The sequence below is a fragment of the Phascolarctos cinereus genome, unplaced genomic scaffold (genome assembly GCF_003287225.1).
Source record: "Phascolarctos cinereus isolate Bilbo 61053 unplaced genomic scaffold, phaCin_HiC Scaffold_4;HRSCAF=312, whole genome shotgun sequence".
Taxonomy (NCBI): Eukaryota; Metazoa; Chordata; class Mammalia; order Diprotodontia; family Phascolarctidae; genus Phascolarctos; species Phascolarctos cinereus.
This window is the reverse complement of record NW_027555847.1, coordinates 237764121-237783042: the sequence shown is the minus strand read 5'-3', so window position 1 is coordinate 237783042 and position 18922 is coordinate 237764121. Positions and strand designations below refer to the sequence as shown.

Here is an 18922-nt window from a genome sequence, read left to right as displayed (position 1 = left end):
CTCTTTGAATTTTCCTCCAATTTTATTTGTTTATTTAATATTTCTGATGTGACTCTTTTTCTTTAGGCCAGTTACCCAGGAGAGGCAGCATGGTATAGTAAATAGAGCACTCACTGAACATGTAGTCGAGTCAGTAAGATCTAGGTTGGCAAGTCATTGAACTTATTCCTTATCTGTAAAATAACAGAATTGGACCTTATGACCTCTAGAGTCCCTTTCAGCTCTAAATGTATAAGTTTATATGTGGTATATGATGTGAATAAAGACTAATTTCTGCCAAAATCCTTTCTAGTTTGCCCAGCAGTCTTTTAAAAAAATATATTTTTATGAACTTGACAAACCATGATTATTTCTTTGTAAGAACAAAAAAGAGAATTATATAACACCATGAATGTCTATTTCAATGATGCCTTTTTCTTAATTTTTTTTTTAGCGCTATTGCCCTCTATAATTCTGCTCTCCAACAGACCCTTTCCTTGTAACAAATAAGTATGGTCAAACAAAATAAATCAACACTTTGGCTATGTCTGAAATCAATGCATGTCTCATTCTACACACCCATCATCACTTCCCTCTCAAGAGATGAAAAGTGTGAATTGTCATGAGTCTTCTGGAGTCACAATTATTATAATGGTCATAGGTTGTGAGTTTGAAATAGTTGTTGCCTTTACAAGGTTGTAACCATTGTATAAATTATTCTGTTCATTTCATATTACATCACTTCATACAAGTCCTCTCAGTTTCCTCCCAAACTTTCCCTGTCATAATTTCTTATAGCACAACAAAATTCCATTACATGAGTATACCATAATTTGTTCTCCTGCTCTCCAACTTCTTAGCAGTTTTTTGGTTGAATAGGGAGCTCTTTTTCCCATTAGCTGGTGTCCTAGAGCAGAGGTATCAAACTTTGGACCTGCTGGCCAACTAGGACAGCCTGAATCAGATTAAAATGTAAGTGGAAAATATTTAACAAAATAAATAAAACTATAAAACAACACAGATAATGTTAATTTGTGGTTTTCTAAATTACTATGCAGTTCTAGAGTTTACCAAATACTATGCTATCATGTTCAATTAATTGCTTCTGAGTTTTGTTTACCTAATTTGTTCCACTGACCAATTAGTATAGTTGGAGGTCTAGTAATACTAGGCCCACTTCATTTCTGTATTTTTTCATTATTTGAGACTCTTGACTCTTTGTTACTTCAGACAAATTTTACGAGGATTTTGTCTAGTTCTAGAAAGCAAACCACTCATGGTTTCATTGATATGTTACTAAGCTTTGCATTAGTTTAAATTTTTATTATACAAGATGTCCCAAAAGTCTTAGTGTAGTTTTAAGCTATTAGAGCCATTTTATCAAGCTTAAATGCCTTAAGTTATTAAAGCTTTACACTGCACTAAGACTTATAGAATACTCTATTTTAATGAAGCAATCATGAATAATTGATCTTTCCAATTATTTAATTCTTCTTTTAATTCTATAAAAAGTGTTTTGTGGTTACATCCCTGTAAGTCCTAAGTGTGCCTTGGTAAGTAGATTCCCAGCTATTTCAAACATTTTGAATATATTTTTTTTTCTCTCTTCCTATTGAGTTTTGTTACTTATACAGAAAAACTGACAAATTTTTGTTATGTTATATCCTGCTACTTTACCTCCATTATTGTTTCAACTAATTTTTAGTTGACTCTCTAAGATTTCTAAGTAAACCAACATTAGTAACAGCTAGCTGGTGCTGCGGATAGAGTGTCAGGCCTGGAGTAAAGAGGACCTGAGTTAAAATCTGATCTCAGAATCTTACTATCTGTGTGACCAAGACAAATTCCTTAATGTCTGCTTGCCTCAGTTTCCTCATCTGTAAAATGGGGATAATAATAGCACCTATATATCCCAAGAATGTTGTGAGGATCAAATGAGATGTTATTTGTAAATCTCATAGCACAATACCTGGGACATAGTAGGCATTATATAAATGTTAGCTATCTTTGCTGTTGTTATAAAATAGAAATAATTTTGTTCCTTCTTTGTTTAGCCTTATATCTCAATTACTTTTTGCCTTGTTGTTATATCTAGTATTTTTTTTTCTAGAACTGTACCAAATAATAGTGGTGAAAATAAATCATTCAACAAAGATTTATTAAGTACCTACCACATGACAGACTGCTCCAGGCACCATAGAAATGATAAACTAAACTGCCTGGTTCTTTGAAAAGACTAATAAAATTGATAAACCCTTAGATAATCTGATTTTTAAAAAAGAGCAGAAAATCTAATCAATCAAACAGCAAATGAGGAAGGTGAAATCACAGCAAAACCAGAAGAAATGAAAAGAATAATCAGAATATATTATGCACGGTTATAGGCTAACAAAACTGAGAATACAAAGGAAACAAGGAACAAGGAATATCTTCAAAAATGTAAGATACCCAAACTTTCAGAAAACCAGAGATCTTAAATAACTTAATTTCAGAAAAGTAACTCATAAAAGAATCCTTTTATGAGTCAAATATAGTCCTAATATGTAAACCAGGGAAAGATAAGATTTGGAAAACTATAGGTCAATATCAGCAATGAATATTGACTCAAAAATTTTAAAGAAAATCCTGTCAGACTGCAGTAATTTATCCAAGAACAGGGATGCAAGGATATTTCAACATTAACAAAACAGTCAACATAATTAATCATATTAAAAACATCCAAAGATCATTTCAATAGATCCAGAAAAAACATCTGACAAAGTATAACACTTTTATGCTAAAAATCCCTACAAAGTACAGCATAAAGGGACTGATTTTTAATATCAAAAAAAGCATCTATCTATAATCACAAGCAAACAATATATGCAATGGGGATACACTAGAATCTTTCCCAATAAATTCAGGAGTGAAGCAAGTATCCACTTTCCCCACTAATATTTCACATATTTTTAGAAATGTAGCAATAGCATTAAGACAAAAGACAGAAATTAAAGGAATAACAATAAGGAAAGAAATAAAGATAAAACTATCTCTTTTTGCTGATGATATGATGGTTTACTTGGAAAATCTTATAGAGTCATCAAAAACACTAATTGAGATAATAAATAGCTTCAGTAAAGTTGCAGGCTTCAGACTAAATATTCAAAAATCAACAGTGTTAAAAAAAAATGGGGCAGCTAGGTGGCCCAGCGGATAGAGCACCAGCCTTGAAGTCAGGAGGACCTGAGTTCAAACCCAGCCTCAGACCAAACACTTGACACTTACTAGCTGTGTGACCCTGGGCAGGTCACTTAACCCCAATTGCCTAAAAGCAAAACAAAAAAACAAAAATAAAAATCAACAGTGTTTCTATGTAATAATAACAAAACACAAGAAGCAACAGAATACAACAGAAAGGGAAATTGTTTTCCAAACAGCTATGAAGTTCGTTATTTTTGTTGGTCAGTTCATAAATTCTGCTCCCATAGTTCTGATTTTTCTTTTGAATCACTCAGGAACACCATGTTCTGATTCTGTGTTCTCCTTACATTCCACAGGGTCCTCTGTCTCATCAAGAGTTGGATCATTTTCCTTTGTTTTTCAGTATTTATTTATATATGCCTGAACTCATTTACTAGATCTAGAAGCTATATTTTCTTCTGTTATTATTTTCCCTGGTGATGTATCTTATGTTCAACATCTTTGGGTTTTCTTCTTCTTGAAATCTTTGGTAATTTCAGTGCTGCCCTCCCTCCCCTGGCTTATTTTCCCCTATCAATAATTTTCTGACTCTTTCCCCTTTTCATTGGGTGCTGGATCCCAAAGCATTTTGGCCTCCACTCATCCTGGGTAATTTATGGTTCAGCAGCCTAGGTATTTGCCTCAAGAGATTTTTGGTGGTCATAATTGGCCATAGTTATCTGTTATCCTCTTTTTCTCAGGCTTAATGGATTACTGTACAGCCCCCCATATACACAGTTTCCTGTCATGATGACTGTCCCACTCCCTCTGTTTCTTAGGTCTTTGGCCCCTCACTGGCAGGTCAGAGATTTTCAGCATTGGTAATATGGTGTTGTGGCCCCTGGCAGACTTTTTTTTTTTTTTTTGCTCCAGAGAGGCTGTAGCTGCACTGCATGTTTGTCACAGGCAGGACAAATTTTTGCAGCCCAGAGTCAGGGTTTCCACAGCACTGGAAAGAGGGAGGGGGTACCAAGGTATGGGCATTGGTTTTGTCATCATGTTCTTGAATCTGCTAGTGCAGCCTCACTGCCAGTAGCATGGGAAGTATGACTGAGCTTAGGGTCAGTGAGCATCAGTTCATAAGTTGGGTTTTTTTAAAGCCTTCTTTCAAATTCGGGGTGTCATAAACTATGAGACAGCTGAAGTTGCTTTATCTTTGCTGCATAATTTCTGTTTTGGAGAGTTTTAAGTGGTGATGGAGATCAGAGAAAATGTCTAGTTCTCTATTTTATCACTCTTGTGACCTGGAAGTCCTAGTTTTCTTAATATTGAACCAACAGTACATACCTGATATAAATCCAATCTTTTGAATATGTTCCTATAGAATTTCTCTTAATTCTTAATCTTTGTCATTTCTTACAGGACAGTAACATTTCATTATATTCATTTACCCACAATTTCTTTAACAATAATGCAACTGATGGTACCAATTTTATATCTAGCCATATCTAGAAAATATGAACTTTTTGGTATATTATGGATCCTTTCTACCTGACTTTCTTGGAGTAAATGCCTATCAGTGTAACCTTTGGGTCAAAAGATATGGACATTTTAATCATATTTTTATTATAATTCCAAATTGCTTTTCAGAATGATCAGATGAACTATTCTATCAACAATGCATTAGTATGCATGTCCTTCCATAGCTGGTCCAATATTGACTATTTTAATCTTTTGTCATCTTTGCCAACTGGCTGGGTACGAGTTGTGGTTTTCATTTCTCTTATTTGTATGTGACACGTGGCCCAGGTCACTCCACACCGACAAGAGGAAACAACTCAGGAGTTCCACAGATTGGGTTCATCCTAAGGGGCCCTGATCCCAAAGAGTTTTCTCCCTGACTCTCCCTCTGATTGATTGGATTCACTTCAGAATAACTTTGCTGGACTTTGACCTGAAAGTAAAAAGGAGAACATGGGAACAGGAAAGGAGGGTAGTCATTTCCCAGGGCACTCTTATAGATGTCTGGGAAAGAGCCATTCCTCCTACAAGAGTCTACTCCCTTCACTCTCATTCTAAGTCACCAAAATTCTGAAGAAAGTCCCCACAATTGGAACCCCAGTAACTAGAGTTCCCTGCATCCTCTCGGCAAGGTATATATGAGTACCTACTGTAAAGGAAGTGTCTTCCTGATAAATCCCACACCCTGTAATATCATTAAGTTCATTGAAAGACTCATCAAGCTGATCAGGGGCTGCTCTGATCATAGCTGTACACTAATTAATTACTCATATCTGTTATACTAATTAATACCATTTGAGAAAAGGTACTGTTAGGAGTTTGTTTTTGTACCTCTAGTACCTAGTACAGTGCTCTAACATATCTTAGTAAATATGTGTTAAATCAATTAAATTCCTTCATAAAAGGTAGAGTCCCATCTGTCCTCTGTTAGGTTCTTTTCCAGTTCAGTGGCTCTACTTGTTTTTCTCCTCTTTGTCACATTCTTACACTCTTCAACCTCTGGTGTGGTGTTGATAGGTCAGTATTCTCTCTGGTCTCCAGTTACTTTGTCTTCTTTACATCCACACTGAAGCCTTACTTCCATTTGAAAAGCAACTCTTCATTCCACCTCTCAACTTGCAGAGTGGGCAGGTGTTCTTCAAGTTCTTTTTGCTAGAAGGGAGGCCATACCAAGCTTTGAGCTTAAATAGTATGCCGTTGGCTGTGACAAAAATGTAAACAATGAATTCTATGTAAATAACTACAAAATTTGCTCTGTTCTCCATAGCTCCTTAGGCCTTTATTGTTAATGCTAAACTGCCCATAAGGGGAAAAGGGTGAAAATGAAGGCTCAAAGGATATGAACAATTTAGTAACCTTTTCTGTTACTATATTGTTTTTCAAAATGGTGGGACCATTTCAAAGCATCACTAGCAATGAATTAATGTTTGTTTTCCTGTATTCCTGCTAACATTACTTTCCCCCCCCATCCTTTACCAAATTAATGAGCTTGAGGTAATATTTTTGAATTGTTTTAGTTTGCATTTCTCTGATGATCAGCAATTTGGAGAATTTTTAAAAAATATTTTATTTTCAATTCATGGAACAAAACAAGCATTTCCATGACATAGTACAATAATAAATACAATTATGCACAAAACTGCAAGTCTACCACGTACAACTTGCTATTCTATCCAAATATATAACAAAGTTATTATGCAAATTTCTTTTTTTCCTTTTTTTCCTTCCCTACCCCACACCCAGAGATGGCTACCATTATATACAGATACTCATATACACACACACACATATATACATATATATGTATGCGTCTTTGTGTGTATGTACACACACATACATATATAAAATTATTTTATACATATTGTATTATCAGTTCTTTCTCTGGATGCAGATAGTGTCTTCAAATGTCCTTTATTTTTAATTTGTGTATTTATGATAGTTAAAATGACTCAGTCACTTAAAGTTATTCTTAAAACAATATTTGTTATGGTGTCCAATGTTCTCTTGGTTCTGCTCACTTTATCCTTTATCATTTAATGCAAGTCTTCCCATGCCTTTCTAAAATCATTGAGGTCATCATTTCTTATAACAGTAGTATTCCATCACAACCATATACCACAACTTGTTCAGCCATTCCCATTTGATGGGAATCCCTGCAATTTCCAGTTCTTTGCTATCACAAAGAGAGATCTGGGGAATTTAAAAAGACAGTCATTGATAGTTGTGTTCCTTTTCTTTTTGGAAAACTGTTTATTCATAACCTTTGGCCATTTGTTTATCTGGGAATAATTTTTGGTCTTACAGATTTGTGTTAATTCCCCATACATTCTGCGTGCTAGACATTTATGAGAGATGCTTTATGTAATATTTCCCCTAGTCCTTATTTTTCCTAGACTATTGCAGTTGCCTCCTACTTGGTTTTCCTAAATCAAGACTCTCCATCTTTAATCTTGCTAGTAGCTGCCAAACTAACATTGCTAAAACACAGATCTTTTGACTATGTTACTCTACTTTTCGATCATGTTAAATTTTTTTTGGGGGGGGTTAGGCAATGGGGTTAAGTGACTTGCCCAGGGTCACACAGCCAGTAAGTGTTATTATGTGTCTGAGGCCGGATTTGAACTCAGGTCCTCCTGAATCCAGGGCTGGTGCTCTATCCACTGCACCACCTAGCTGCCCCTATGTTACTCTACTTTTCAAGAAGCTTTAATGGCCCTGTAGTGCCTCTAAGATAAAAAGCGAACTTTTTTTTTTAAACCTTTAAAGTCTTTTCCAGTCTGGCTCCTTCCTATACTTTCCAGACTGATTTCACATTACTTTCCCTGATGCATTCTATAGTCCAACCAAACTGCCGTACTTAATGTTCCCCATATGTAATACCTGAGCTGCTGCCTTCTCCAGGTCTTCTCACAGGCTTTTTTGAGCTATGCCTAAATCAAGCAACTTTGATTCAGGCTCAGGAGTGGAATGCATTGAAACCTTTTGGACCATAAAAAACAATAAAAAAAATTTACCTACAATAAGATTAAAAGGGCATAATTAATTTTTTAAAAAAAGCAATGTTTCCTTCCACTTTTAACCAAACCCTCAGAAACACTAATTTCCCATTTGCTTGGTTCTTTATGTCTCAAGTGACAAGGAAGTCACCCTAATGGTTCAAGCCCTATACCTCTGGACCAATCAAATCCAAAGGTCAGCCTCTTTGCTTCCTTAAAAGGAAACCAAGCAAGCCTATGTAAAACAAGTGATCATCCTACCATATCCACATTTGGCGAAGTCTTCATTGTGATCTTCTACCACTTACATAAACTTAACACAATTAAGAGGCAATTCTGACACCAGTGATGCAAGAAGTCTAGCATAGGCTGTGACAGAAGAGTGAAAGAACAATTTTTAAAAATTCACTTGCAAAGTCTTTGAACAAATATAATCCATTCAGTGGGACACTGAACTATTCACTATCAGGAACAGTTTCATAGGAACAGCCAGGTCAGGGTCACTGGATCACAGAGGAGGAAGAGCACAGTAGGGTGTAACAAGACTGGAAAAGTAGGAAGGGGCCTGATTATAAAGGGCTTTTTAAGCCAAACATAGAATTATATCCTGTGTCAGACTTAGGCTTTAGGAAGATCAACCTGACAACTGGCTGGAGCATACACTAGAACAGAGGGACATTTGAGACAGGGAGACTAACCAGCAAGCTATTGCAATAGTGCAGATATAAGGCAATGAGGTTCTGCACCAGGCACGACAGTAGTATGAGAGGAGAGAAGGGGTGTAAGAAATGAGAGATGTGAAGAAAGAATTGATTGGACTTTGCAACTGATTGGATATTAGGCAGTGGCAAGAGTGAAGAGTTGAAGGTTACACTTAGGTTGTGAATTTTCTTTTCCCCAGGATGATTCAGACAAGTCTAGTCTAGTGACCAAGGGCGGGGATTTTGGGAAGGTGTTTTACTAATGATATGGGATGAGTGAAATTGTCTTTTATCATCATCATTATTGTGAATGTCTATGATGGGGAGGATGATGGTGCCTTCAACAGTAATGGGAAAGCTAGAAAGAGTTCTACTTTGAAAAAAAAACAACAGAGACAATGTAGCTTTCAGGGGACACCCAATCTATCTGCTAGATACTGGAGGCCAAGTTACAATTATTTCAGGAAACCCTTAATGAGTCCCCTGATTCATAGGAATTTCCATTTACAGTGGGCTGGGGTGGGGGTGGGGGTGGGAAGGTGGGAAAAAACCAATGAAAAGAGCTCAGATGGAGGTGTTTAGAAGATCCTCCATTTGAGTTGGGCTCCCCTACCTGAGTGGCAGCGAATCAGAATATGAGTATTGTAGGAATGGTTATTATGAGTTCTTGAGAGTCAGTACCTGTAAAGGAACTTATGGCAATACGTCTGCTGGCTATGGTGGGTAAGGTCAAACAGAAACCTTAGATGTTGCCTGAATTACCCCTTGAAATCAGTATTAAAAATATTTGAGTGGTGGTCGTGATAGTGGAAGTATCTCCTCCTTAGTGATGGAGATAAAAGAAACAATCTGGGGACAAATAAAAATTTCCTGTCCTTTTTTGTAGATCATATTACATTCTCTTCTCCCATTTCTCATTTTCGAACAGTCTTTTGTAATTCAAATTGCTTTCTCCAGGAAGCTTGCAAAATCATGTCTTTGATACTGAAGCTCTGAAACCTTGGGACTACATTTCTGGGTGAAGTAAACTTGATGCATAACTGTCAAGGTTCTGTGGGTTCTACTACTTTGCACTTTGCTTTAATTTTCTTTCTCTTCCTTCTCTTTTTTCTCTATGATTCTCTCTTTCTCTCATCCTTCTTCCTATATCTAGACATTACTTCATTGATGCACAGAACTGCTTTGGAAACTCACTCCAATGACACAGGTCAGCGACTCACCTGTAACTTACTTGTAGTCATATAAAGATGCCTACCTGGGGCCCTGAAAGATTAAGTGACTTGCCTATGGTTACATATCTAGGACAGAGAGACAGAAAAAAGGTTTTAACCCAAGTCTTCCTAACTCCAGGGCTAGCCCTTTACTCACTCTCCAAAATATCACACTGTCACTCCAAGATATAGCTCAAGCATCACATGAAGCTGTTCTTGATTCCCCTAACTTCCAAAGCCAGGGGTGGGGGACCTGCGGCCTCAAGGCCAAGTGTCCCTGTAAGTACTTGGGTGTGGCCTTTTGACTGATTCCAAAGTTTTACAAAACAGTTTGTTTCATTAAGGGGATTTGTTCTGTGAAGTTTGATTCAAAGAGCAGCACTTGAGGACCTAGAGGGCTACATGTGGCCTCGAGGCCACAGATTTCCCACCCCTAGCCAAAGCCCCTGACCACTATTTAGTTGTTTACTGTATATTTATTCTGTATATAAGTTACATGCTGTGTCCCCCAGTATAATGTACACTCCTTGAGAGCAGAGATTCTTTTCTTTTTGGTGTCTGTATCCCCAGAACATGTATTTATCATGTAACAGGTGTTTAAGTACTTGTTGACTGATTTAATACTTGTAGGAAACTCTTTATCTGAATTCCCAGAAAATGATATGAAGACCAATGATATTCAGACTGTTTCTTCAAGTGCTATCCTCCAGTTCAGTTACTTTGCTTTACGTAGACTTGGTCTTTTCCTACTTTTGCATATCTTAAATTTTGCATCATTGTTCTTCTTTCAATGTAGCTTTTTGTTTGTTTGTTCTCCTTCTATCACTCTGTTCCTCAGAAGAGCTCATTGATTTATTGGAATTTTCCATCATCTTTTCTTCATTGTCACATTTTTTTAATTGAATTTTTCCTTTGGCAATCTTATTTCCAATTTCAGATGCCAGATCTTCTTTTGGACCTCTTAATGTGATTCTCAGCCACTGGAGATTTTTGTAACAAATCATTTGCAGAGATACTGGGCCAGTTCCATTGTAGTACAGATTTGTTCTGTTGTCAAAATTTCTCCACTCTCTTTTATCTTGTAATATTAATTGCATTGCAGCTTTTTTCTTACTCATTTCTTCATCTTTCCATTAGTTTCCCTAGGAAATTTTCTTTCCATTTCCTTCCTTGTGGTTGTTCTTTTATTTAGCACATCTATTGCTGCCTTAGTCAAAATCATGCTATCGGCCATTTTACTGGGACTACCAAGATGAATTCATCCTATTTCAGCCTTAAATTTTAAGGTAGGTTTACACATCATGATTATTTACTTGAACAAATCTCTGTCACCGACCATAATTCTCCCCACTTTGTTGCCCCCCCCCAAAAAAAAGTTGATGTGATTTGCCAGTCTGGACCAGGAATTGAAGTTTCTTTGATAGAGATATTATTTAGGCTAACACATCAATTCATTTCACTATATTGTCCCCTACAATCTCAATGATTGTTAAACTAGTCCACTTTTATATAATGAATCATGGTTCTAGTTAAGATCTTCTGAATATCACAATTTTCTAAAAAATAATTCTGCAGGTTCAAGCAATGCAACGATCATCTTGGCTGGAAATACAAAATGAACCTCTGATGAATTAAAAATAACATAATCTAACAGTTCACAGAGGACTTCTGAGGAGAAGCAAAGTAAGAACTCAATGAAAACTGAAGAGTGGGACACTTCCAAAGACATTTAATAGAGCATAGTTGTGTCTACCTTTCCATGATGGGTTGGCATTTAACGAATGTTAAATAATAATGTTAAAGCATAATTTTGTGGTAATATTTTGGCTGTTGTAACTACTTTTTAATCTAATCTAAGAAATTGGGGAAGAGGGAATGATCAGTATTCATTCTAATGTTTATATATACTTGACTAGTTTACACACACACACACACACACACACACACACACACACAATACTTTAATCATGAAAAGGTTTGCTTCATACAAATGCTGTCCATGTATTAGGTAGGCTGCTTGGGGAAAAGAAAAATATTTGTCTACAAATTATGGGTGAAACTCTTCCAAAAATGTAATATTAATGGTCACTACTTTAGTTCTCTTGTATTATAAATGACAGGTTTAATATTCTTTTAAAATACAGAACAGTTTCTGTACCTTAAGAATAAATTGACTATCTGAAAAAAGCTCTAGGGGGTTACTGTACATTAATATATCATAAAGCCAATAAATTATTTTTCCATAAATTAATCTTTCAAAGCAGAATTTCCCTTCTCATCTAAGCGCCAAACTCCTGACTCCATGAGAGACTTCATATCTGCAGAACAGACATCTGGAAAAACATTTCTAATGAAAACACTACTAATATAACCCCCTGGAGAAGCAAATGAAATGGGATCTGAGTATACAGCCACCAGTCTACAGTTACATCTCTAACAATGGTGGATTACCATTTGGTGCCTTTTATGACTAGCACAACAGTCTTAAATAGCTCTTCTGGGTGTGGTAAATAAAATATTTTAAGTTCACAAACAATGCCGTATGTATTCCTTTTCAGAGTCAAGTGACAACAAAGATAATGGCTTACATCTTTGGCCACTGAGTCATGAAAAACGGCTCACTATTTAGTAAGAAAGAAGCAACGGTGACTTTACTAAAGTGACAAATAGGATGTTACTTAGTTCATACTGTGGCCTTCACTTTCTGAACCCCAACTTATACAGGCAGGTTGGATCCCCAGATCATGGCTGGCTATGCTTCCCTTAGAGTTCTATGAATAACCCTGAGGAGTTGGGGTGTATTAGAATACTTTTGCTCATGAGCTCCCATCTGATATGTTCTACCCAAAACCAAATGACTAGTTAATATCTCTCTGACATCAATTAACCAATGAACATCAATTACAAAAGGATACTTAATGAGAAGGTATAGCAAAGACTAAAGCCAACATCCCCTACCAGAAATATCCTCTTTCCTCTACATACTCAATCCCTGGGAAGAATGGATTAAAATTTAAAATCATTGCTACTTTCTGACCCAGGGAGTCCCTGTTCAGAATCTACTTCTGGGGTACAATGTCTTGAAAGCTGGGTTGGGTCCAGGTGGCTGCTCCTCAAGGTTAGCTCCCAAGTAGGCTAAACTGCAGCAATTATCAGATAGGTAACTCTTTAACTGACTCCAATCCCTGGATCTCTGATGATCCTTCCATCCTTTCAAAATTCACAAGCTCATAACCTGGTCCATTCTGTTTCCAATATTCAGGCGTCATATCAGGAAAAAAGAAATAACATAGGAGGAAGAAACATTTCATGGACACATGATGGCTAGGTGACCAACCAGATCACAACAATTCTTGTATCATTTACCAACAGGTAAATTCAAACATTTAAACATTTTGTATGCATAGTTAGTTCTGACTCAACACTCATTTAAAAGACTTTTTGTCACCAGCCAGTGAGCCAACAGGAAACAAGCAGAGGGTACCTATGCTTTTTCTAAAATAGGGAGGGAAAAAGCTCTCCATTACATATTTCCCAAAGTAGACTGAGCAAGCCTCCACTAGCCAGTCTCCTCAATATTATAGTTCCTAAACAATAAACATACTTAATAATTGATTTGAATTCTCAAGTCATGACATTAAAGGTGATTCTACTCTTTTTGATCTAGCACAAGAATATTAGTTAATACAATGGAGTTGCATGATAATCCTATTTTACTTACCTTCACTCAACTATACACTCTTAGGAGCAGAGACAGAAGGAGACAAGAGAGAGGGAGAGAGAAAGAGTGAGACAGGGAGAGAGAGAGAAACAACTTAAATATCTGTCATTCTGCTCAGTGAGCATATGACATGACTCTGATCTCTCAGCTGGGTTCAGTTGCCAAATGTCTCATAATGTGAATGTCTTGCTGTGCTGGATGTGATTCTAGAATCTCTACTTTCATTGTACCCACAATCTATTCATTCTGCTTAGGCTGACAGTGCTAATGACAACAGCCTTAGCTAGCTTTCCTAGTCCAATAAAAAGTGCCCTGCTGGGTACCCTTTGACTTCCTTGTGTTCTCTCTCTTGCCTCATGGTGAAACAGGAAGAATAAACAGTTATGTGGTGGTGTGATCACACTCCAACATAATCACATATGTGTGAAGCCATTTTTCCAAAAGCATTTTTTCCCTAATCATCAGTTTTATTGCCAGCTAAGTCTATTCATTTTTTCCTCCTATTTGAGTAGAAGTTCCATTCTTTGCTTCTCACCTGATCAACAGCTACACTTAATTGTAGTGAAAATAAAATTTATAGTTGTTTACAACTGTTTACAGATACTGTTTCATACTTCAGAGAGGTTTAAGAGATTCTCTTCCTAAAAAACAATCTAGTTTCTACACACCTGCCAAAGTGATTTTCCTAAAGAGTAGCTCTAACCATGTCATGCACCTCTCCCCCACAATCAATCAACTCCAGCGGCTCCCTACCACCTCTAGTACCAAATATGAAGGCCTATGTTCAGCATTAAAATCTTGTTACCATTTGGCCCCTTTTCTACCTTTCCAGTCTTATACTCTACTCCCTTCCATGTACTCTATGAAACAGTTACATTGACCTACTTGCTGTTCCTTGCACATTAACACTATAATTCAGCTGTTACCATGCCTTTGCTGTCTCCCACTTCTGAAATGTTCTCCCTCTTTACTTCTGCTTCTTAGAATCTTTTTCAAGATTCAGCTAAAATATTATCTTCTGCAGGCTTTTCATAGTACCTTCTTCCAGCTGTTATAGACTTCCCCTCTCATCGTCCATCTACTCAGCGTTTATCTTGTATCCATCTACTTACATGTTATCTTCCCATTAGAATGTAAATGCTTTGAGGGCAGAGACTAATGTTTTCACCTTTCTAAAGACAATTCTTAGCACAGTGCCTGGCACATATTGTTCAGTCATGCCCTACTCTGTGACCCCGTTTACCATATTGTCCATAGGGTTTTCTTGGCAAAGGTACTAGAGTGGTTTGTCATTTCCTCTTCTAATGGAATTAAGGCAAACAGAGGTTAAGTGACTTGCCCTGGGTCATGCATCTAGTAAGTGTCTGAAGCCATATCTGAACTCTGGTCTTCCAAACTACAGGCCCAGCACTCCAAACACTGAGCCACCTAGCTGCTTTCATACATAGTAAGTGCTTATAAGAGCTTGTTGAATGACTGGACTCCCCATTTGACTCCAAGGATCAGGTCAAATGCTGCATCCTGTAAAGCCTTTCATAATCCTCCTAATTTGTTTGTGCTCTCCTGCCCTTTCTATACTATTTTGTATTTAATTTGTATATATTTATCTGTGTACAAATTGTTTCTCCTCAGTAGAATACAGGCTCCTTGAAGGCTTGGAATATTTAATTTTTATCTTTGCATCCTCACTGCCTAACACTGTGTTTGAAACATATATACTAAGAGCTTAATAAACACCTGTTGAATTGAATTGAGATAGGCTGGGTTTTGCAGACAACAGAGATGATTCCTATTTTCGGATGTCATTGTACTGATAGCATCAATCATCAGAAGACAGTAGACTCTCCTAAAACAGATACATGATCACTCCAGTTCACAGAAGATTAGTAGTCAGTTCCTTCTGGAATCTCTATTTTACAGAAGGGGTTGCAGGGACAGAGTGATCTTCCAAGATGAGAAGGTTGCTGAGTTATGATGGAAAAATATTAGACAGTGAGACATGGAGGTCTAGAAGAAAATTACAGGAGTGAATAGGGCTGGCCTGGGTACTTTCCTTTAAATGGAGGTTTTGGGCAGAACTGACCAATTAGAAGCAGGGACTACAGTGACAGCATGGTCTTTAAGGGTGAGAAGGCTTGGTTAGTTAAAATATTAGCTCCTTAAGGGCAAAAACTGTTCTTGTCTCTGTACCTAGAACTGTGCTTTACAGAGAGTAAGCTTAATAAGGCTTGTTGAAATGATTTGAAAACATTGTACAAATCTCTTTTTATATTTATATTATTTTATTCAAGTTCTGAAATGAGGCAATGGATGAATACTGCCTGGGATATAGCTGACCAATTCTTATGTTTAAAATTGGAACACTTAAAAAAAAATTAGAACACTTATATAAAAGTTCTCTAAGAGACAAACACCAACATTTAAGAGATTATCCAGTTTACTTTTTGTTATCAGAATTAAATAGTACTCATTTTAACTGGTCTTTAAATGATACTTAGATCCTGGAAGGAAAAGTACTATTATCATGTTGTATCACTTGAAGTATAAAATCTTTTTATAACACTTGATTTATAGGCTAAAGATCCATTTCCACAGTCAAAAAGTAGAAACAGTTATCAATACAGTACAATTTCAGCATAAAAGCATGAGTTAGCATGTAACTTGAAGCATATTATTTCCTTTAAAACAACATGCCAAGAACTAACACACTTCAATGGTGTGAGTACACTTATGTAGGCGTGGTGACTTCACAGTGCCTAGAAAAGGATGCTATAATTGTACATGATGTCAACGAGGCAGATTTCAACCAGTAATCTCAGCATAACAGTGATTAACAACAGCGATTAGGCCACTTTGGCAAGGCACTGTTGAACCACCTATCCTAGCTACTTTTAAATACCTTAGGATAAACAGCTGGAAAAGTGTTGCTTGATAAGACACCAACAATATGACATCTACTTTTTTATTAAATATCATCAACTTACTTCAAAGAAGGGTGTTTCAAAGAACAATCTTGAAGGCTCATGGCCACTAAGGGATGTCACCCTGGAATTACGTGCTTTTCATCTGAACCACTCAATCACTGCTTTCAAGAGGCAATATCCAATGAAGATCTTAACTATATTTTGCCATTTTATATATAAGGTAAACTGTTATTCACCTATATTTATTTCACAAACTAAACATAAAGACGAACAAGCGAATATTTCTCCCCCATCTTTCAATGCATTTAATAATGGAAAACTGTTACAAAAAACCAAAAAAGTAAATTTTAATTTTCAGCTGAAATTTTTTAAAAAAACAAATCTTACTTCTCATGAAAAGCACTTAAAGAGATTGTTACTATCTTGTTTTCTTACCATTAAAGGCATAATCCACAATTCCAGAGAAGACTTATTTGCATATAAAATGGCTGATGCTGAAAGGGCCACAAAAAATATTAAAATATTAGACTCTCACCATTATAAGTAAAAGTATCTGTAGCCTAAGCACCGAAAACACAAAAATAACTATACAAAAAGGACATAAAACTAAACTTACTGAGAACATTTCACCCACACAATCTAGAAGTAAAAGGCACATAATTATACAAACATACTACTTAAGAATTCAAAATTCTGATTTTATTTGTTAAGTTACATAGGAAAAAACCCATCACTTTCCCTAAAGCAAAGCAAACCACACACTCATTTTAGAATATCCTTTTCTTCTTAGGCCCCCTCTGGTGTTTGAAAACTGTCACATTCAACACACAGAGAAACTGAAAGAAAATAATGACAACACTTTCAACAAGTTTTCATTCAAACACACAAAAAAGATTACAATTCCATTCAAGTGGCACAAAATCAATCACAGAAAATATGCAACCATAATTAATATTTTAAAATCCTATGATTCATATATTCACCATCCCCTTTTCATTATTTTCATACTTTTACATTTACTTACTGTCATGTTGTTTTTTAGGCGACTCTTTGTCCAAAAAATAAAAATAAAAATTGTAATAATCCTTTTTCAGAAGTTATACCCCTCTACCCAAAAAAAGAAATTTAGGTTGATCTTTAAAATGTTCTATAATGACTTTATGGGGGTTACTGGTAAGTAGGATATCTTTCCCCAAAGGGTCAAATTTTCAAATTACCCCATTTTGAAATTCATAAAACTGACCTAAATAATTAACTTTGCTATAAAAATTTTGAGTACACTGATAAAATACATTGTTTAAAGGAGGTGAAAAATGTTGTTCTGGGAACTAAAACTTAAAGAGTTCTGAATCAGTACAATGGTTGGCTCTGAAGAAAACAACAGAAAGAAACACTTGGAGTTTTACAGACTTGGCACTATATAGAGAAGTCCAATGAAGTATTTTCATTTACTTTAAAAAAAAAAAGGCTAAAACGGAGGGGACAAATTAGTATCGATTTTCATTCACTTATTTTCTCAGCTGAAGCCTTTAAAATGTGTTTCCCCACTGAGGAAAAAAATGATTTGCACTAGTATGTCACTATTACTGAAATAAGGGTTTATCTCTAATTCTAAGAGAAAACAATTCCATCTTGTTTGTGGGACTAGAAGGAAAAAACAAGTATAACAAGATGTTTTTCTAAAAGATTAAGAGTAAAATACTTAAAAAAACGTGAACATGAGTCCAATGGATCTTGTAACTAAAAAATACAAAAAACAAAAAACCTTTTAAATTGTATTAAAACAAATAGACTGATTGGGTACTTATTATTTGCTGCCTATTACTGAACACGGCTTCTCTGAATTGAACATACTGCTTCCTGCTTAAAGACATTATCTGCAACTGTTACACATCTGCAGAAAAAAAAGACATACTGTTTAAAAAGAATTAAAACAAAACTTATTACATTTAAAACTGGTCTCAACTTTAAGATATTTACATATACATAACAGCACACAGCATTTATAAAGTGCAACATATATTTTTTTGGCTCAATGTACAAAATTATGTCACTGGGAATTACTGCAGTCATCTTTCCCTAGACAAATTTAGTGAAAAGCTATTTTGAAAGTTAGCCATCAAATGATAGATTATGAGAAACACTGAAAAGTTGCTTAGTGAATGAGTATATAAAAAGAAATTACAAATAAAACCACTGTGGGAGAGGTAGAATAGATTTAAAGTAAATAAAAACCAAATAAATACTATACAATAACAAAAAAACTTTTCATGGATGTGAAAAAAAGAAAACAGCTTTTTAAACATTTTTCTGCTTTCAGAGTTTTACAATGAAATTAGAACTCAGATTCAAAGTCTTAGCAAAGATTTTTCCAAATGTTATTAATTACTGGTACTGCTTTTGGCCAAAGCTTCTCTGATCTGACGGTCCAGTTCACTTATTATCCGATCCTCATGATTATACACACCCGTTCTCATCAAAGTATCTCTTTCTTCTATTAAGCGAGTCAGATAATCATCCAAATCTTCTTCAAAAGCTTTTCCACCCGGGCTCTCCATTTTTCCACTTGCAATCTCTCTGGAATTCTGGAACTGTTCTGAGTCTTGTTTCCTTAACCTGATAAAACAGAAACAAATTCCACTTTGATAGGAAACCACTTCTCTATTTTGGTATCTACAAACCACATTCCAAATTATTTGATAGTAAAAGA

At 35.8% G+C, this 18922-nt stretch overlaps 1 protein-coding gene across 1 annotated transcript in view; it reads right to left on the bottom strand.

Moving 5' to 3' along the window:
- Positions 1–16889: 16889 nt before the first annotated feature.
- The window catches only part of CEP120 (centrosomal protein 120), a 107992-nt gene continuing 105959 nt past the window's right edge, over positions 16890–18922 (bottom strand). Inside the window, exon 20 of the mRNA XM_021009556.2 lies at positions 16890–18828. Within this exon, the coding sequence (XP_020865215.1) occupies positions 18594–18828 (235 nt within the window). The 3' untranslated portion in view covers positions 16890–18593. The remainder of the gene's footprint in view (positions 18829–18922) is intronic.